Source organism: Arachis ipaensis, chromosome B5 (assembly GCF_059453495.1).
Source record: "Arachis ipaensis isolate K30076 ecotype BB chromosome B5, ASM5945349v1, whole genome shotgun sequence".
Lineage (NCBI taxonomy): Eukaryota > Viridiplantae > Streptophyta > Magnoliopsida > Fabales > Fabaceae > Arachis > Arachis ipaensis.
Genome location: NC_142440.1, coordinates 152,618,990 through 152,640,719, shown reverse-complemented (window position 1 = coordinate 152,640,719; position 21,730 = coordinate 152,618,990). Strand labels below are relative to the sequence as shown.

The following is a 21,730-nucleotide window of genomic DNA, read 5'->3' as shown; positions in this document are numbered from 1 at the left end:
ATTTTATATTTTTTAAAAATAAAATTTGAATAATCACTAGTATAGAGTGCAATTCAAAAACGCTTATTATTGATTTGTTGTTGGGTAAATTTTTATTGATTACCTAATAGAATTGAAATAAGAAGGAAAAGTATTTATTACATAACTTTTCCTATATTTAAAAGGATAACCTATAAAAATATTTCTAAATGATTTTAATGCTAACAAAACTATCTCTAAAAAACTAAAACGACAAAAAAATTAAATTTAAAAAGTGACAAAAATAGAAAGAAATTTTTAATAATGACAAATGATTTTTATATTTGATAAATCACTTGTGTATTTAATCAAAAAATCTTTATAAAAATATTTGAATATTTATTTAAAAATACATAAAAAAAAAAGCAAAATTCGATAATCAGATTTTTGTTTTCTTTTTTAGTAATGATGATAGATATATAATTATTTTTTTTTAGTCAACATTAGTGAATTTTTATTTTTTAAATTATTTTATTTATTATATAACTTAAATCATAAATTTTTAATCTAAAATTCTAAATGGTAAATTTAAATGCTAAAATCGACTAATGTTAACAAACAAAACATTAATCTCTTATACTTTGTCTCTTTTTTATAATATTTTCAGTCATTTATAAAAAAAGAAAAAATCACAAAAATGTTTTACTCTGACATAAAATTACTAAATTTAAAAAAAAATATTTTTTTCTAGGCATATAATAAATTATTGCATGCAAAAAGTAAGATTTAAACCTCCGACACTTACTTAAACGGACTAGTAAATTAACCATTAAACCAATCAAATTTGATTACATAAAAAAATTTAGATTATGCTAGGTAACCAATAACTTTTTTGAACAACAACCAATCAAATCACAATATGAACTGTAGTAAAATGAACATCCAATATATCTATTGTTCACATTGTTTAGTATTTTCATTATCTACTTATACTTTTTCAAAAAATTTATAATGAATATGGAGCTTATTTTGGCGGTTACCAGCCTAAATTTCATCTTACCCCACAATATTTAAAACTTGTTGGTAGAAAAATTAAATTGCTACATGCTTAGTTAGCTTGGATTGGTCCATTTCTTTTACCCCCTTAACTCTCTCATATGATTTGGCGAGTTGACCTCCAACTGCCGTTTCATATTTTCCCATGCAAATGCATGCCACTTCACTCCCACTTAATTCCATGTCTCTTTATTTCTCTACTTGTTGGATTCTCACTTTTTTTAAGATTGACCTACATATCTATTAGATAATACTATTTATTTGAAAATAAAAAATATTGTTTTAAAATAATTATCTATTTCAAAAGAAAATATTATTTTAATTTTTTGCTAATAATATTCTTAATGTAACTATAGTAATTGAATAGTGTTTAATTATATGATTTTTTATTCAAAAATAATTTCATCTACTTATGAAAATTTATTTAAAAATCGTTTTAAACGAAAAGAGAAAAAAAAAAGAAATAATAAATAAATGAGACTAAAGAAGAATAAATAAGACATGTTCATGCAATTAATGCGTCCCATATCTAGGCATTTCACACTTCTCAATTCTCATGCCTAGCTATCACAAAATTTTGAGTGGAAGAGATTAAAGAAAATTAAAAGATGTCAGAGAAGATTTTAATCCGACATACACTTAATAAATTTCTAACTACTATATATCTTTCCCTAATTATATGCGATGACATGAACTACACATCACCCTTTATATGTACATACCCATATCACCCTTTTATATTGCACGATATAAAGACATAGATTTGGGTTGATTTAGTAACTAACTGAGTTTGTCGATTTTATTTTTTAAAAATACATACTAAAATTATAAATTAAAATTTTTTTATTAAAAATATAACAAATTTATATTTTTAATGTATTTATTTTATATTTATTAAAAAAAATTAAAATATTTTATTTAATAATAATAATCTTATCATGTATTTTAAGGGCATACTAGTAGTTTGAATTTTATTTTATATATATAATAATTTATTAATTAATAAAAATTTGTTAAATAAAATTTAAATTTATGACAGATTAATTTATTAAATAAAAAATATTGTGAAAAACTAAAAAAAAAAGTGTTGGCTGAATTAGGAAAGATTGGCGGAAGACTTTTTGGCTCAAGTGCAAACAATGATAATAATTAATGTAGGGTAAACAAAACCAAATAATGATAGTGTGTGTCCAAAGGCTATATATATGCGTGTGTTGTAGACCTACTTAATATATGAAGCAACAAGAGAGTGAGCATTTAATGTAAGTATTTATATATAGAGTACTGTCACACATATATAAGTCATACAAGTTAATTTTAATTCAATAAATTTTATTTATATAACATGTGCGTAAAAATTATGTTGTTTTTCTTTGTATCTTGTGTTTTTCTTTTTTTTTTTCTCTTCTTTTTTTTCTTCTTTTTTTTTGTGTTTTTTCTTCTTTTTCTTCACGTGTTTTATCTTTATCGTCATTTTTTTTATTACTGTTGTTGTTTTTATATTTTTTTTCTTCTCCTCTTTCTATTAATTTGCAACGCTATGTATTTTTTTTTTCTTCCCAAGAAAATTATAAGAATATAAAATAAGAAGATGAAGAAGAAGCAGCAAAAGATGAGGAGGATGAAGAGGAAGAGTTTTGAATTATGCAGAACTTATCAGCACATATACACTGAAAATTCTTAAACAATACACTCAAATATCTTCGTATTACATCCAAATATTTTCGTGTTACACCCAACTTTGCTGCAAATACAGAAAAATATTTTCTCTAATGCTACATTTTTTTCTTCTTTTTTTTCTTATTTTTTTCTTTCTTTTAGTTGAATAAATGTAGGTTCATCATCTTCCAAGTAATTTTGCAACATTATGTGTTTCTTTTTTTTCTTTGTTTGATTTTTTTGTTTTTATTCTTGTTAAGAGAGTAAAACAAAAAGAAACTTGAGAAGGTAAAACAAAAAGGAAAAGATGAATAAGAAAAAAAAGAAGAAGAAGATAGTGATGATGATGGAAAAAAGAAGAAGAAGAAGCAGAAGATGAGGAGGAGGAGGAGGAAGAAGCATTCTGAATTATGCAGAACTTCTCAGCACACATACACCAAAAATTCTTAAATAATACACTCAAATATCTTCATGTTACACCCAAATATCTTCGTGTTACATCCAAATTTGCTGCAAATACAGAAAAATATTTTCTCTAATGCAAAATTTTTACATTACATTCAATTCAAACCATCAACGATTTTTACAAACAAAAATATTATTCACCTACAGAATCATAAACTACTAACAAAAACATTAACTAGAATCGAATCACATCTCAGCCACTTGATTGGATTCAAAACAATAATCAATTTCGTTCTAATTCAATTGACAATCTGAACTTGAATTATTTATTATCTTCAACAACGAGATAACTAATGATGAAAGAGAAGGAGAAAAAGGAAGGAGGAGAAGAAATTTCAATGAAAAAAGGAGGAGGAGGAGGAGGAGGAGGAGGAGGAGGAGGAGGAGGAGGAGGAGGAGGAGGAGGAGGTGGTGGTGGTGGTGGTGACAACGATAATAAAAGAGAAAAATAACGAAGAAGAAGAAAAACATGCAGTAACGGCACGAAGAAAAATATGCGCGCATGAATATAAATAATTTGTATAGGCTTGTATCGAAAAATGACTTGTATGTAGAGAATAATACTTATATATATGTTTGTAACAAAATTTTAAAGGTATATTTATATATAATGTTCAATTTATTTGAATTTTGAAATAAAAAGCAAATGTAACTTTTGGGATAATTATTTAAATAAAACGAATGAGTAACAAAATTATCCAATTGTCCTAAATTAAATTTCGTTACATATTTATCGTGTGTGTGTATACATATATCGTAGTATATGAATGGATATTATGCTTGTTCATAAGCCCACTTAAATACAACGATTTATTAATACAAATTTGTATAAAAAAAAATACTACTATCATGGATTTTCCAATGATTTATAAAAGAGAATCATAAAACCCAAAAAAGTGCCAAGATTTATTAGGAAAATATAATGGAGCAGACATCAAATCATGGTACATTCGAAAGATTTAGCATGATTGTATAAAAAAAAAGTAAAACTTGAAATCATCTTCTGATGTGATTTTTTCAGACATTTTTATTTCTAAAATTTAGTCATTTTACATCAAGTAATTTTTTTGTGAATAATAATTAAAAAAAAAGTCAAAAAATAAATTTTGTTTTGATTTTTTGTATGAATTTTTTTAATTATTATTCAAATATTCTCATACAAATTCAAATCAAATGTACAAGTTATTTGATAAATATAAAATTTATTTGTCACTTATAAAAAAATATAGTTTTAATTATTTTTATCATATTTTTGAATCATTCAAAAATTTATTTACTGTTAGTAATAGAAATTTCCAAAGGAAAAAAGGACCAAAAGTGAAAAAAAAAATGACACCACTAAATCTTGGTACATATTTTTCTAGGTTTTACATTTTTTTCTACACAAATGAACATACTAAATCGTTATTGGAGTGTACCATGATTTAGTATCTACTTCACTCTCCTAAATCTTGGTACATCCTTGGGTTTTATGACTTTTTTATAAATTCTTGGCAAAGCCGAAGGCTTAGTACTGTATTTTCATGCAAATTCGTGTTAGTAAATCATTGTATTTTAATGGTTTTATGAATAAACGTAATACCTAACAATATACCACGATTTTATGAAAAAAGAGGACAAATATATAATAAAATTTAGTTAAGGACAATTGAATAAACTTATTTTCTCATTCTTTTAAGTAAATTAATCCTAATTTTTGTGAAGAATATTGATGTTTAAAAATGTTAGCTGAATATCTTAATTTTTTATGTTCTATTAAAAAACTAAACACATTGAAATGTGGATAAGCTAAGTGACAAGAGAAGGTGACGAAATCGCTACCTATTTTTATTAAGAATGAAATGGTTGATATATTTACAAATTTATTAGCTCATGTTTTATTCAAATGTGAAAATTCACATGTAGTTGTCTTTACGTGAAATTCATAATTAAAAATTATTAGATGATAATATAGTCAAACTTGTTAAATCATCTAACGGTATAAAATATTAATTTCACATAAAGACAACTACATGTGAATTTACATCTTATTTAAAATATGTAATACTTATCATATACGTGTAGCATAGAATGAAGAAAGGTGCCATCTATCATTATCAAAAAATGAAAAAAAATGTTTTTCTCTTCTCTATTGATATCTCTCTGTTCTTAGTGTTCATCTTAAAGAATTTCTTTTCAACTTCTTACAACCTTAATTTTCGTAATAAAAATATTATTTGTACATTAAAATTAGCATGTAGTTGTTTTGGCAAACATAGTGCCAACTTGAGGACTTGTTTAAATATGAGTTTAGAAAGACAAATATCTATGACTATTTAGTTAAGTTTAGCCATTCTTTACCTTTTGGATCTATTTTGTCTTTAACTCTTTACCTAAAAAGTATTTGAAAAAAAAAATACCCGTTGATAAAATAGAAGTTACTCTCTTTAAAATAGTTATTATTGTCTAATTTCTTTTGGACTCTTGTCATATTGCTAATAAAAAAGAAAAACAAAAAAGGATTATAACATTTCAAATATTGTGAACCGTAGAGCATCTATCTTAAAGTTTCAAAAATGAACAACGTGGGACAAAAATAGTTAGTGTCATAATTCATATCACACTGTCACAAAGGATCGGAAGACCTGAATTATTTGTATATATATATATATATATATAGAACAATGTGGAATAATAAAAATAAAAGGAAAGCAAGGTCTATTGAGAAAAAAAAATGGCCCAATCATACATGTTTAATTTTTAAATAAATAACTGCTTTAAAATTTAAAAGAAAAAGAGCTTGTCCCATGAGTGCATTATTGAATAAAAAAAATAATATATAAAAAAAAACTCTCTTGGTAAACGAACTTGTCTACGAGAAAGTGCAAAACAAGGGTCAAAAGAAATGGCGAGAATCATAATAGATATAAAGTCATTATATTTTGATTAGATAGATGAATAATATTAAGTACAATAATTGTTGAAGATTTCACAAATGAGAACACCTGAAGTATATCCCTAAAGTAATAACAACGAAAGCAGAAGCTATTGGATTCGATACACAAATATATTTTGGATAACGAACCTTTTCTTTCTTTTCTTTTTTTTTTTTAATTTCTCACCTCAATTAGCCATGCAATCATTCCGTTATGGCGTTAACTATGTACTATGCCATTGCTTTAACAATATAATTTTATTTCCATAATTATATATTTATATACATGTTTTTCATATTTTTATATATTGAATTATTTTTAATTTATATTCACATCATATAATTAAATGTTTATTTTTTATATTTTGATAAAATATAATAAATAATAAATATATAAATAAAACTACACTTATACAGCGTAAAATAGGTAGTCATCAGTGTAAGAGTGTACTAAGCAAGGTTGGGTAAAGTAAAAAATCACTAATACGTAATACTTATTTTATTGCCATCCTTAATAAATAATAATAGGGTTTAGATTAATCCGATTCGACCTAACTAAAGTTTATATAGGGAATAGAAATCTTCTAATGAAGATTTTTTCTATTTTAAATAATATTCGAACCCAAAATTACTAAAGAACTAAAATATTTTTCACACTGGCGAATTATGAGTTGCTTTAATAATTATTAATGTGCTAAATAAAAGAGAACTAGAGAAAGATTATTGTATAACCTTTTAATTTCGCGGAAAAGATAGAGAATATCCAAACTAAATAAACCAGGATAGTGTATCCTATAATTTTTTAAGGAGAATGTCATACCTCAAATAATATCACGTAGATGGAAACTCAGGTGCAGTCGACTTCACGTGAAGTTGATACCTGAGAGCCGTTAAATAATTTGGCTGATTTGACTAATTTTTCATCTAACGACTCTCAGGTATCAACTTCACGTGAAATCGACCTGAGTTTTTGCCTATCACGTACATTACATGTATTGCTATATTCTTTTGGTTTATCAGGTGAATCTTATGATTGCTTCTTGTTATTTCAACTTTGATCTTTATCAACACCCATCCACGTCAAAAGAATAATAATAATAATAAAAATCATATCTTTTTAAAACCATACCTATACTCTGTTAGATTCATATGCTAATTGATTCATGTACCAATTATATGATTTGCAAGGCTAGGTTGTACTATTAAGAGAATGAATAATTCCCCTAAACGCACTATATATATATAAGAAAAGAATGAGACAAATCCCTTTAAATTTATTGTGAAGAAACCTAATTTTGATTATTGACTGTAAAAGCTGGCCAGAGAATACGTCCAAGTGTAACAAGCTAAACAATTTTTGTCCCCTCTTTTACTTTGAATTTACTATATTGGAACAATGATGAAGTATATAATGACTAATCAGGAAGAGGGAGGTGGTGGGTTGAAGTGCACGTAAAATAAGACTATATCACCGGATTAATAAATATGAACGTGGAAGTGGGCAAATATGAAAGGTAAAAGCTAAATAGATACAGAATAAATTATTTAAAAAAAAAAAAAAAAACATGTTATGCTTCAAGCCTTCAATTCAATTTAAATATCTATTATATACCTTTTTTTTATCCTATCTTCCTCAGTTGCTCTTCTTATTCTTTTCATTTTTTTAGGTGTTTCTATTTATATTTTTTAGAATTTTGCTTATTAGTACACTTGTAGCAATAAAAAGAGGAAAGATTTTATAGATAAAGCAAATTTCTATACATTTATTATCATTGAAAATCCCAAAATCTTTCTTTTTAAAACAAGATCCTTCTAAAATCTGATTTTATAAATAAACAAATAAATAGTAGCTACAGTACCAACGGTCCCAAGGGATATGGCATTATTGAAGAAAAGAATAATGCTGAGAACGTGACCAGCAAGAGGGATTAATTATAATGTATAGCATTCTTTCTAAGACCCTACAAACCTAACATAGAGAGACACAAACTCACTAGAAAAATATTCACACCCAGAAAATAAATAAATAAAATAAATAACCTTCCAAAAGCTGACGGCGTTTGCTTCCATATAAGGAAAGTTAAAGATTCATTCTTAGGAATCGATATTGTTTTTTTATACTCACAACACCAACATGCACCAAAGAGAAAGAAAAAAAAAAAAGCTGACCAAAAGAATTGTATGTTGCTTCTAGCTGAAACAATGGATTGGGATAACATTACCTCTTCAAGCAACCACTCTTGATGCTACAATAGCCACTTCATAGCAAAGTTTTAGAAGAACCTTGGAGTGAGACAAAGCAAAACAAGAAACAGAGTTAGAGTTAGAGCTAGAGAGAGAGCTTCAATGGAGAAAGTGGTTGTGGAAAACCTTTGGAATGGTGACAGAGATGCACAAATTCAAGCAGCTATGGAGCTAAGCAGATTTAGTAGTAAGCAAAGGCACAAGTTGGGAGAAAGTGGAGTCTTGGTTCCTCTGGTTTCCATGCTTCATTCTGAAGACTATGAAGCCATTGAAGCTTCTCTCTGTGCTCTACTCAGTCTTGCATTCGGCAGCGAACGGTTAGTTCATTCGCCTTCAATATTCAATGCAAGTTTCTTTCAGTTCTTGTGAAATCTTTTCTCAAGATTGCATTTAGCCAGGAACAATTCCAAGATCAAGAGTAAATTATAAAAGAACAATCATTGATTAGTGGTTACTAAAGATTATTATTTCTCATTAAGAGGATTATCTAGATGAAATAAAACAACCCAACCCAAGATAGTATAATGAGGTTGATTAAAAAGTTTGAACTTTTTAACTACCCCATGATTCTTTTTTTTTTTTTTTTTCTGTGGGACTAAGGAATATGTTCTTGGTAATAATGCTAGCCATTGGTTAATGGTACATTCTACCATCATGATTCTTTAATCTTTGGCATAAAGTAATGTTTAAAAACAAAGGGAGAATCATAAAATTTCCTTCTGATGTAAGAGTGCCTTTCAAAAAGTTTCCTTAGCAGTTAGTGAAATCTCACCGGTATCTTCTATCACAATTTGTACAGAAACAAGAGAAGGATCATCAAGTGTGGAGCTTTGCCAGTTCTGCTGAATCACCTTCACTCTCAAAGCCAAACAGTGGTGCAATTGACAGTAGCAGCCATGCTAACCCTCTCATCCTGCAAGGCAAATAAGGTTGCAATTGCTTCATCCGGTGCTCTACAACACTTGGCTGAATTTGTAAATAGCGGTGACATTCAGTTACAGCTTGATGTTGTGGCCACAATCCACAACCTCTCAACCTGCGAAGAGATTGTTCCATTAATCATTGCTTCTGGCATTATACTTTCATTGCTTGAACTGGTCCACAACTCTGTGAAATCATCTCCGCTGGGTGAAAAGGCGATTGGTTTGCTCGAAAATATTGTCTCTTCATCGGAGAGTGCACTTTGTGAGGCTGCTAGTGTTGGTGGGGCAATTCGGATACTGGTCGAGACTATTGAAGATGGATCATCACTAGGGAAAGAGCATGCAGTTGGTATACTTTTCCTTATATGCCAAAGTTGCAGAGAGAAATACAGAGGTTTGATTCTGAGAGAGGGAGTGATGCCAGGACTGCTTCAGTTAAGCATAGATGGAACGCGGAGAGCCAAGAACATGGCTCGAGAACTGTTGTTGCTTCTGAGAGATTACTCCGATTATAGTTCAAGACAAAAACAAATGAATCATGAGCTCATAGAGCGGATCATGGAAGAAATTGATGCAGATGGAGAGAAATTGGCTGATGCTAAGCTGCGGTTAGTGGAGGAGATGATTGCAAAGCTGAACACATAATCTTTTGAGTAAATAGGAACGGGCATAAGGTTCAGGTCATAATGCCGTACAGCATCACCCGTTTTTTCTTTTTTGAACATTTCGTTATCAGTGTGGAGCACCTATAGGACTAAGACTTCCATTAGAAACTAGAAAAGAAACATGACCAGAAAAAAAAAGAAACTAGAAAAAAAAGCATTGGTGTCCTCTAGGACGGTGTAAAATTAACAACATTCTGTGTACATAGATTGGTTAGTGATCTGATATGTATCGAGTTTGATTATGGCGGTTCCTATTCGATTGATGATTTTCTAACAATATTGATAGTGAGTAGCAAATTCTTAAAGTTTGAACCTGAGTGACCATAAGCTACTTTCCACTATATAATATAATTCCTAACAAGTGAACAAACGAATCAACATCCCTTCAGGCTAACGAACAAAACAAGAAGCCCGAATGAATAGGGGAATTTAGGCTAAGATCGCATGCCAACTTGGATGTTCGTATTTGAGATGAAACCGACAGTTCCTTGAATTTAAAATGTGGCTATAAAACTATATATCCTAACCCACAAGTTTTCCCTTGCTTTAGAGATGCTCAAGCAGTTGCAGTCTCAAATATATTGCATATAGCCCAATGTATCGGACCCAAAAAAAAAAAAAACAATGCAGACCAAAAGATCATACAGCATATGTACTCTTTATCCAAAATGAGTATAAGGTTCGATTCAGTGTCTACATTTTTTGGTAGTAGTGTACACACAAAAATATAGAAACAAACAGCTTTAGTACCAAATACAACATAATCAAACAGATATAACTCATAACTCTGTAGAAAAAGAACAAATATAATATTCATTACTAGATCTCTGACTAGATTTTACTATCTTCCCATTTAACAAAAGGAAGATAGTACCTGACTTGTGTAGGAATTGGTTCTCACGGTTATTTCTTAAGGTTATAAACCCTCTCTACAAAAAAAGGTATGGAACTATGGATTATAAAACCGCAAGCAACCTAGTATATAATACTTATTATTAAAGCGTATTTCATCCTGACCTTCGGTAAAATCTGTACGCCACAGCAATAGCTGCCAGAGCTCCAAGCACACCTGCAGCTGTAATAATATTATGCTGCTGCAGGGCAGGCCACTTCAAACATGTTTCGCTCCCCTGCTTTTTATGTGCTCCAGTGGTTTCTTCAATCCCTTTGTTTTGCTCAAAATTTGCAGTTTGGCAGCAAGAAACTCCATTAACACCCTGGCAACAACCACCTACATTTACGTTGCTGCTCAGATTGTTACTTTCAACATTATTCTGCTTGACAGTCTCAGTATCACCTCCGTTTGCAACTTCAGTAGCTGGTCCCATTTGGCCCCTAATGAAATTTTCCATAGTTAAATTAAGTCATCTTCCACTGTAATGATCGAGTTTCATATGCAATGAGCGAAATGAACAAGCAACCAAACAATATCATAGATGATGAACAACTTAATAAAGCAACCAAATAATTCTCTCCTCTAGTTATTTATATAGCAACTTAGGTTGAAAACCACATAAAATTCAAAAGAACCATAGCAAGAGAAAAATGGAAGAATTGAGGCTGAAGGAGAGAATTTAAGGCTCAGAAAGTAATAACAAGTAAACACTATTAGACTAGATTAATAACATGTTAGTTTTTTATTAATTTTAATGCCAGCTGGCAATCTGACATTTAGGGAAAGAAAGGAAACAAAAAATTTGAACAAAATTATGGAAATCACTTTTCTAAGTTTACTTGACAAACACAGGCTTATTCAATAGTGGGGTTGAAAATAGAACGTAAATAATAGGATAATGAACATAAAACACATCTGATAACTAGAAGGATGTTGTTGTCTACAACCATTCACCTCCCAGATATGTATATTGATATGGCTATGCTCAGCAACCATCTTAGTAAGTCTATACCCACAAACTTACAGGTTACTTTGCAAATCTAAAGAACATAGGTGTTTTTTTTTTCTGTCCGTCTGTACAAACAATAAAATAACATATCCGTCACATTAAATTATCATCAAATAGAAAATGCAGAATAAATGTACAAACCTCCATAATTTTTGTATGACCACTCCCTTTGCAATATGTTGGTCCAACAGTGCAGGCACATCATTAGGAGTAACATAGCCATACCTGTAAATAGTAACATTAAAAGCTACAATGAAACATGAAGCACTAAATTCCTTCGAAATTGGAGGATACATCATATACGAGTCTGAGATCTCACCAGTGACCCGTGATTTTCTCATCTGGCCCTGGACTGAAAACAATTACATTCCCAGCATACTTGTGGCCACCAATATGAGAACAAGCCAAAACAGATATCTGTTCCTTCAGCCCGCGGAGTTCAATTTCCTCATTAAGCTTCTCGATGAGAACTGGTCCACAAACACCACATCTCACATCACGACTTCCATGAGCACATACAAAAATATGTGAACCAGTCAACCCATCCTGCACACCAGCAGTCCATGGTTTGCCACCCAGCAGAACATCATCAAAAAAGCTATCAGCATTTGATTCATCCAACCTCCTGACAATTGAAAGAGAGAAAAAATCCTCAGAAGCAACAGAGGGAAAGGTCTGAATATACAAATTCAAAGGTACAATTTAACATATAGACATTCTGGCGTACAACTAAATACTTGCATAAGTTACAGTTTACTTTAAATTAAACTTCACAAACTCAGTATTGTACTTTTAAATGTCTCAAAAATCACAACATAGAAGCATTTGAATCGTTATTAGTTATATTTTTCCAAAGCTTAAGTAGAAGGGTGTTTTTCTCGTTGTCTAAACAACAGCATCGAAAACCTCCAACTATTTTAGCTCAAGCAGCTGGATCAATCCACTGGTAAAAATCTATAATCGCTACATTTTCCATCTACAAGAGCAAATTCAAAACCTTGGTTAATGAGAATAAGAGCAAGTCCCAAATTCAAAACCTTGCTCAATGAGAATAAGCATCGAACCATTGAACTAGTTAAATGGTGGTAACATAAACAAGTAATACTTCAACAAAACATTATTCTAAGTTGGTCTAATTTAAACTGCTGTTCAGAACCATAATATTGTACTTTCGAAAATTTCACAAATCTCATCAGCCACATACTTCGCTAATATCAGTAATTTTAATAATCTGACACTTGCAGTAAGCTAAAGTAGAACTACAGAAGCAGAACCCAGCACCAGATCCTAATATACATCAAGCGATTAGCTGTATTAGTCTAAGTTTAACTTGAATTGCCGTTCGCAATTACATTTGTACTTTTCGAAGTTCTCACAAACCATAGGTTTCCCTAATTATAAGTAAATTTTTCTTAATCAACACGTAACCGCAACTTGAAGCTATGGAGAAAAACAATCGATACAACATAAGGAACAACCAGAACCGGACTCCTAATATATTCAAGCAGCAAAGTTTCACCTGTATTTAATCATCTCCGGGAAAAGCAACACGTCACCGTCGAATAAACCAGCCTCCTCACGCGACTCGCACACTGTGATCTTCGTCTACAAACACAAACACAAAAAAATCAAAAATCAAAAATCAAAAATCAAAATAACCGCAAACGAAGAATCGCAGTATAAAAGTGAAAAACAAAAACGACGCCGCAGAAACCTTGGAGAGATCCTTCTTGCGAGCTTTAAAAGCCGATCCAACGCCCTTCAAGAACGGATCGTCTTTGGAGGCCTCGAGACGCGCGGGCCAGGAGTGGTGGTTCTTGTAGCAGACAAACACGTGGCGGTCGTAGGCTTCGACGGTGCCAGCAAGGTTCTCCTTGTACATCTCCGGCCGCGTGAAGCCGCTCTTGGCGTCGACGTCGGCGGAAGCCATGAACGCAACGGTGTTTGGGAGAAGAGTGTGAGTGTTTCTGTTAAGAGAGAAAATGGGAGCGAAAAGTGAGAAATGGTTGCGGACTCTGAAAAGAGCAGAGATATTATGAGTTAGAGTTAGCGTCATGAGTGCGCAATGCGCATATATGCGTAGGTTAAGAGCTTCTGTTCTTTATTTATTTAAAACCGGAGCTTAGACGCAATGAAGAAAGTGACTTAGACTCACTGTACCAACTGCCAGCTGAGTGACCTTAATTATGCTAAAGGAACGGTTCGTTTAAACCGCCGCAAACGAACATCACAAGCTCCCCCTGATTCTGTCAAAGTCAACGCACATGCCTATTCAGTCTTATGGCGTTTATATTAGTAAATTTTTTTAATCAATCAAATTCTTTTCTCCTCCTTTCTTTTCTTTCTGATTTTTTTTTTAACATTCATTCATATATATATATATATAGGGCTGGCAATATATACCCTATTCATGAATATCCAACTCGAATCAATATGTTCGAGTATGATTGTCTATCCAACCCACTATGAGTAGGATAGAGTGCGGTGTGAATTTGCTTGCAAGTAGAGTACGGTACAGATTTAGGATATATACTACCTTACCCGTACCTCTAATATATAATATAATATATATGTAATAGTTATGTATGTAGTGAAAAAAGTGAGTGTTGAACGTACAATCTTTTTTTTATAAAAATTTAAAATAATCACTAAGTTAGTTGATGATCATATTATTTGTAATTTTATATTAGATTTTTTTAAGATTTTATTGTTTTTTATTTTAATTTGAATTTAGTTTTTTATTTTCTATTTTATTAATATGGATAAAATTTAGAATGGTTGAATTATTTTATATTTGTTGAAAATCTTTTTATTTTTCTGCAGATAGAGTCGTATAGGGTAGAATTTAGAACTTTAGAGTACGAATAAGATTAGGGTTGAAAAATCATCAACCCGCGAATAGAGTAAGGTAAAATTTAAAAAAAAAAATTAACCCACAAATAAAGTTATTGATAGAATTTAAACCCTACCGGCCTATCCTACCTTACTAGTTGCCAACTCTGGATATATGACCATAATTCAAATAGCAGCTAACAAGTTACTGTTGAATCAATCCATTTATGCCATGTGGACCAATTAAGAAATTAACATGACATCTACTTGTTATAAAATAATATTTTAACTGTCCAAGCATATATTAAAATTTGTAAAAATTTTTAGATAATGACCAATCAATCCATTTATGCTATGTGGATCAATTAAGAAAATGAGCTCAATGATGAATCCAAAAAATTTTAATGTGACAGTAAAATATATATAACATAATAATAAAAATTATTATGTTTATATAAAAAATTAGCTATTAAATTATTTACTATAAATTTGTGTATAAATATATATATTATTTAATTTATTTTTAATGTACATTTTATATTTTAAAATTTGTATTTTAAGATTTATTCTATACAAGTGATTATTTTATATATACGTAGTATAATTATTGTTATAATTATATTTTGTTATTTTAAAATATGATTAGATTTTAAAATATTTAATTACAAATTAAAATACTAAAATAATAATTTAAATAATAACATATAATTTAAAATTTAATTTTTTATATTTCATATTTTGAAACATTGATAATATAATCAAAATATCTTTTTTTTATATATGTCGTTAAACAATCATTTAAAACTCAACGTTCATACAATTAGCTCTTGATGATATTCATAGTTAAAAAGGTTCATTCAATCAGTGTAGTTGTTATGAAAAATACTAAAACTAATTTTACAAGAAGAAATACAAATGGATAAATAATATTCTTTCGAGTCGATTTAAAAAAAATACCAATCTTATTTGAAGTTTAAAAATTGATCATTATGATGGACATCTAATATGAAGTTCTCAAATTGATTATCAAGTGTCGGAAATTGAATAAAAAATTATTGTTGAGTCAAATTTAATAATTTAATGGGACAAATAAATATTATTATTATTATTATTATTATTATTATTATTATTATTATTATTATTATTATTATTATTATTATTATTATATACTCAATAAAATTTAATAATTTATTGTTGACTATCAAGTACCTGCACTACAATTTTAGTTAATATTTAAAAAAATTAATTACTAAAATCAGTAATGACAAAATTAATTATTAGTATAAAATATATATTAAAATATAAAATAAAAAATTGTCTAAAATAAAAATAATAGTAAAATAATAAAATAATATTTTAATTATTTTTTAATTTGTAATATTTATTATTTATGTCTTAATATTTTGATTCAAAGACGATTAAAATATTATTTTATTAATTTTTCATTTTAAAAAAATTAATTTATATAAAATATATATTAAAAATAATACATATATCTATATATAAATATATAATGATTAATTTTAATAACTAATTTTAAAATACGCACATAATTTTTATGATCTTTTATATACAGGTTTTTCTTATTATTTTTTAGATTTATTATATTAAGACCCAATAAAATTGCTTTAATCAGTTGATGGTGTGAGAGCGAGATGGGTGTAAAAAAAAAAAAAATTTCTTCCTTCTAGAGGACATATAAGTATTTCCCTGTTTTTAGGCTCCATGTATTAACATATTAAATATAAGTAAATTTCTTTGGGGATTTGACTTTTGACCAAATAAAATACAAATTTATATGCTATGTTATTAACGCGCTTTGGTGAATGAATAGAATTGCGTGGGGTGCAGGTAACTGAAAACAAATAAAAAAAATTAAAACTATTAAAGACCAAATTCTATTTAAGAAGTTAGAACTTTCCGGTCACATGATTACTTAACTTCTGCTGCACTGGTCGGTCAACATTAATTTTCCCTTAAAATATCTAAATATTCATGCAAATTTTGAGAAATAAAATTATATAAAGTGAATTTGTTTGTATGAATATAATATAATATATAGTTATTTTTTATTTTAAGATTAAAAAAGGCATTACAATATGATAAGGTAAAATATTAACATAACAAGATTTGACACGTTAATATTTAAGTAAAAATTCAAATGCAGCTAAATTATATAAAGTTAATAGTTAAAAATGGTTAAATAATTTAATAAGTTTGGCTATATTATTATTTTATGTCTCTCAATTATCAACTAAGTGCACATCAATTTCTGCTTAACGTTTAACATACTATGTGATTAGCACTTGATGAAGAAAGGTAATGATGGTTAGGACAAAAATAAGATCTTTTAAATATTATTAGAACAAATTATAGTGTGTAACTGTTTAAATTCAAGCGGTTGAAATTATTTTAAGGCACAAGTATGGCATGAAAATTTTAATCTCTTACATAATCAAGCTTGTATGATGGTATTATGGTAATAGCATCATTTCATTTGTTCAGCAAAGTCGAGTACACGTTAAGCATTTAGGTATTTCAATTTATTACGAATATTCTACTATTAGTTGATATAATAGAATAGACTAGTTAATTTTGACCAAGAATAAAAATTGTCACTCTTGGCATGCGTATATAAATCAACAAATTTTGTTAAGCATATATATATATGACGTATGCTCTTACGTATAACCATAATGGAGCATGGTGTTTATATAACAAGAGTCTTGCCGGTCCTTAACCTCTTCTATTTTTTTTTTTTTTAATGTTATGTGTACATAAAACTTTTTTTTGGAGAAGCATACTTTTTTTTCAAGTTTCTAGACACCAAGGTTTAGGTTCATGACTAGTCATTTGTCACAAAGACTAGGACCATCAATGAATGGATCCTATTCATTCAATAAAGATTGGTATATAGATTACTTTTCCATTACAAGTAGTTTAGTTTATAATCAAGACTAGCATATTAATTAGTCTACTTTGAAGGTTATTTATATTATGTGATTGTAACATAAACTTATCTTAACATTGTTATAAAATAAAATTACCAAGGGGAAACTGAGACAAATGAGAACAGAAACTTTGATCCTCACTTCAAGGGAAATTAGAATTTTCTTACAGCAGTTTTCATGATGAACAATTAGAAGTGGTGATCAATGTATGTTTAAAATGGACCAATGCAGTTCTTATTGCAAAGGAAAAGAACAATGGACCAAGAAACAACCAGAAAAACACAACATTAGGATCAAAAGAAATCAATGTCTAAATAATTACCAGAAGGGTTCAAACCAGGGTCCATCTCAACTGGGGTTGGTTTAACGAGTCGTGGAACCTCAGGAGGATTCGCGCACCGGATCAGCGCCCAGTTAACATTCTGAAAGAACGGATGCTGTTTGATTTCGGTGGCTCCACGTCTATAGGCAAGACGATGCTGAGGCTCTTTCACGAGTAAGCCCCTAATCAAGTCCCTGGCAGCAAAACTGACAGTTGGAGACTCTGGAAACCTTAAGGGCTGGCCAACAACGTTAAACAGCGTTGCTCGATTGGCCGAGCCCTTGAAGGGTGTTCGCCCAAACAAGAGCTCGTATAGGAATATCCCAAATGTCCACCAGTCCACAGCACTGCCGTGCCCTTCGCCCTTAATGATCTCAGGAGCCAAGTACTCGTGTGTACCAACGAAGGACATCGATCTGGCATTTGTTGGCTCGGCAATAAGCTCCGGAAGAGGGGTCACCTGATGATGCATGTCATTCTTTGGCTTGTACTTCTTTCCTTTCTTGGATTTGCTGGAAAGAAATCGAGGCGAGAAGCATGCCGGTTGGATGCAGTCTGGCTGCATTGAACAAGTCGGTTCGGCGCAAGAAGGCTGAATGCAGTATCCTGAGGTCTTCGTCTCCAAGATAGAGTTTGATGACTTTACAAGAGTTGGACTGACCGTGCACCTTAGAGAGAGGTCGAAATCCGACAGCATTATATGACCATCTTCCCTCACCAACACGTTCTCCGGTTTAAGGTCTCTGTAGATGATCCCAAGCATATGTAAATACTCCAAAGCAAGGAGAACTTCTGCCACATAAAACCTACATTCAAAGATTCATCAACTTATAAATAGAGTGATCATTAAAGATATAACTAGAAACCAATACAACAGCAAAATTAATCTATTTGTCATAAGTTGGATACAAGTTTCAATAATGAGAAATTAACATATTAAGCAAGCTGTCAGAGAGGCCAATTAATTGGTATATGAGTTCATCATTTTTTTTATCAATTGTCAACAAAAAGAATTTGTTTGTACTATTATCCATTCATGTATTGCCACAATAACATGATTTGGAAACAGTGTAAAACTTTCACCAAAAGCAACAATCGATTAAAACCGAACTCTAATGGAATCAGAATGTAACAATTCTGGGAAAACAGAAAGCATAGAGATAGAGTAATCAACTAACCATAAAGGCAATAAGTAAAATAAAGAGGAACATATCCATGAGTTTTTCCAACAATAAAGCCATAAGAAAACAAATCAACTTGGTTAGTTATAAAACTAGCAAACCATGTTTTGCTACAAATAGGGACTGGAGTGATTAGAGGTACATCAAAAACCCCAACTGTGGAACAATTGAGTTCATAAATCTAATACAGAATCAGCTAATATCAGGTTTGCTGATTGTTGCTTTAGGTATAGGAGCCTGCATTTTGATACATGGATACAATCCAACACAGCAAGCATAAAAAGGAATTGTGATTGCTAACCTGACAGCGTGCTCCGAGAAATACTTCCCGGGTTGCCTTTGCCTGAGTGCATGCAAGTCTCCACCGGGGCAGAACTCCATTACTAAGCAGGAGAATGTCTCAGTCTCAAAATGTGTATACAATGTGGGCAGAAACGGATGATCTAAGGACTGCAATATCTCTCTCTCAGTCTGAGCCCTCACAAGCTTCTTGCGATTCGCTAGCTCTGTCTTGTTCATTATTTTCATGGCAAAAGAAGTCCTCGTGCCGCTCAGTTCAGCTAGATACACACTTCCAATGTCTCCGCGTCCCAATTTCTTCAACAACCTGAAATGTCTCATCTCCAACATACCATCGCGCGCTCGGATGGCCTGAATTGCTTCCCACCGTTTATCATTCGCCTTATGTGGTTTATACATAGCACTACTCAAGCTACTGGTGCTGCTCTCATCGCTGATATCGCTCCCAGTACTCGCCCTGCAGATGCTGGTCTTCCTACTCTCATTAAAATCACAGGAATTCGCAACCTCAATGCCACTTTCTAGTGACTTATCAACACTAGTACCACACTCACTAATTTCAGTATAGGTGAAACTTTGTTTAGCTTCCGAATAGACAGTAGCAGCATAGCAACTATTCTGAGGACTTGCATAAAAAGTAACCTCTGATGGGCAGTAACTCCTGCTGTGATTACCAACGGCTCGTCTCGATGGACCTGAGATGGAATTGTCAATGTCAGATTCGAATATGACACTTGAATCACAAGTCTTGGAATCATCAAATGATTGCTTGATGCAAGATTTCGAAGGCAATCCTTCATGGTCCGCATTTTCACCCTCCAAATAGGAATGCTTCTGATTAACTACATAGGTATTTTGATGATGGATGATGGACTTTGATCCGTGACTATGGTGGTGACCGGCCGAATGGGGCATGGGAGAAGGCCCATGAACATGATTCCGAGATGGTCTTAAGGGAGGCCGCGTAGGACAGGGAGTCCCGGATGTAGAAGGAGGATCATGCTGCTGTGCAACAGAAACTGAATTCTGAACCTCTGATAAAGACTCTAGTACTCCATTTGCAGGTGACTCCATGAAGAAACTATGAACACAAAAGCTTGAAATTGAAATTTCAACTCAGCTCAGTGAATTAATCAATATCTGATCATCCAAAAAGCCCTTTAATTACAGAATCTCCTGCACACCATTAAAACGTAAATCAATGATTATGATGATAGAAATAACAGACATTATTAATATGCAAACACAGAATGGAATTTGAACAAGCAAAAAACAAAAAGAAAGCATGACATAATCTTCAAGAATAACACATTCAGTGGAAAAATCACCCCAAATGGAACTCTTTACATAATAAAACACAATCAACTCAACAACTTCATCAAGCATCAAGAAAAACTCAAAAGGGGTTCCCAGAGACAGTAAAAGGTTCAAGCTTTTTTTACATGTTTCCCAAGAACCCACTCATCATTCAGAACCAACAAGACTTATATGAACAAAAACACAACACCCCAACTGAAAAGTTTGATTCTTTATAAGTCCCAATGATCTTTCTTTGATTCTCCTTCAACCACAGCGAATAAAAAAAATGAATAAATAATAAAAAAAACAACCCTATAAAGAAAGAACAGAGAGAAAGAGAGAGAGGGAGAACCTGATCAGAGTAGAGAAATGGTAATGCAAATGAAGAGCGAGAAATGTAGTTTGATTTGTTCATGACAATGTGGAGAAAGAAGGTGGAGAGGTAAAAAGAGCATGTGGGCATGCTAAGAAAAAAGCACTCCAAAAAAAAAAAGAAAAAAAACAGCAAGAAAGTGAAGTAACTTTGGTGTGTCTTTGTGCAGCAGTGAACAAGAGTGAAACACTGAAGTGAACACACACTCGCTCTCTGATCTCTCTTCTCAGATCGGATCCATAAAGAATGCACTAAACAAAACACTTTGATGTAACAATAGTAAAAAAACCCATCATAATTTGTAACTATTTTTGTTTTGTGATTATAGTAAAAGTTTAATTTTGATATATTTATATCGTCATTTATTAAGATTTATTTTTTATTTAATTTTAATGTAATATTATTGTAAAAAATTATTTGTGCTATTGTGAAAAGTATTTATATTTTAAAAATTTAATTACTCTGTTAGTTCTTATAATTTTACTGAATTTTTAATTAGATTTTTATACTTTTTTTTATTGAGTTCCATATCATATAAGATTTTGTAATTAAATTCCTGCTGTGACAAAAATATTAGAATTAACAAAACGAACAAAATATTCTGTTAAACAAAACGAATATATCTAACATTCGACTGAATATTTCCTATAGTTCAACAGAATATTTTGTTAATTCCAACGTTTT

The 21,730-nt window shown here is 30.6% G+C and overlaps 3 protein-coding genes across 4 annotated transcripts; 1 reads left to right on the top strand and 2 right to left on the bottom strand.

Moving 5' to 3' along the window:
- The first annotated feature begins 8,300 nt into the window (after positions 1-8,300).
- On the top strand, positions 8,301-9,991 carry LOC107641363 (ARM repeat superfamily protein). The gene is made up of 2 exons (XM_088486497.1): positions 8,301-8,613; positions 9,096-9,991. The coding sequence occupies exons 1-2, from the start codon at positions 8,399-8,401 to the stop codon at positions 9,862-9,864; spliced, it is 984 nt and encodes a 327-aa protein (XP_088342623.1). The 5' UTR covers positions 8,301-8,398; the 3' UTR covers positions 9,865-9,991.
- Positions 9,992-10,526: 535 nt separating this feature from the next.
- LOC107644545 (Sucrase/ferredoxin-like family protein) lies at positions 10,527-13,906 on the bottom strand. Of its 2 annotated transcripts, XM_016348426.3 has the most exons (6): positions 13,503-13,906; positions 13,308-13,393; positions 12,108-12,413; positions 11,930-12,013; positions 10,902-11,219; positions 10,527-10,813 (listed from the first exon to the last, which is right to left on the bottom strand). In XM_016348426.3, exons 1-6 carry the CDS (start codon positions 13,842-13,844, stop codon positions 10,801-10,803), a joined length of 1,149 nt encoding a protein of 382 aa, XP_016203912.1. In that variant the 5' UTR covers positions 13,845-13,906; the 3' UTR covers positions 10,527-10,800. The 2 variants fall into 2 exon arrangements, with proteins under 2 accessions (XP_016203912.1, XP_020958703.2); XM_021103044.2 differs by having other exon boundaries at positions 10,758-11,219; positions 13,503-13,904.
- Positions 13,907-17,685: 3,779 nt separating this feature from the next.
- LOC107644543 (protein kinase PVPK-1) lies at positions 17,686-21,274 on the bottom strand. The gene is made up of 3 exons (XM_016348425.3): positions 21,026-21,274; positions 19,376-20,550; positions 17,686-18,699 (listed from the first exon to the last, which is right to left on the bottom strand). The coding sequence occupies exons 2-3, from the start codon at positions 20,446-20,448 to the stop codon at positions 17,865-17,867; spliced, it is 1,908 nt and encodes a 635-aa protein (XP_016203911.1). The 5' UTR covers positions 20,449-20,550; positions 21,026-21,274; the 3' UTR covers positions 17,686-17,864.
- Between the last annotated feature and the right edge of the window lie 456 nt (positions 21,275-21,730).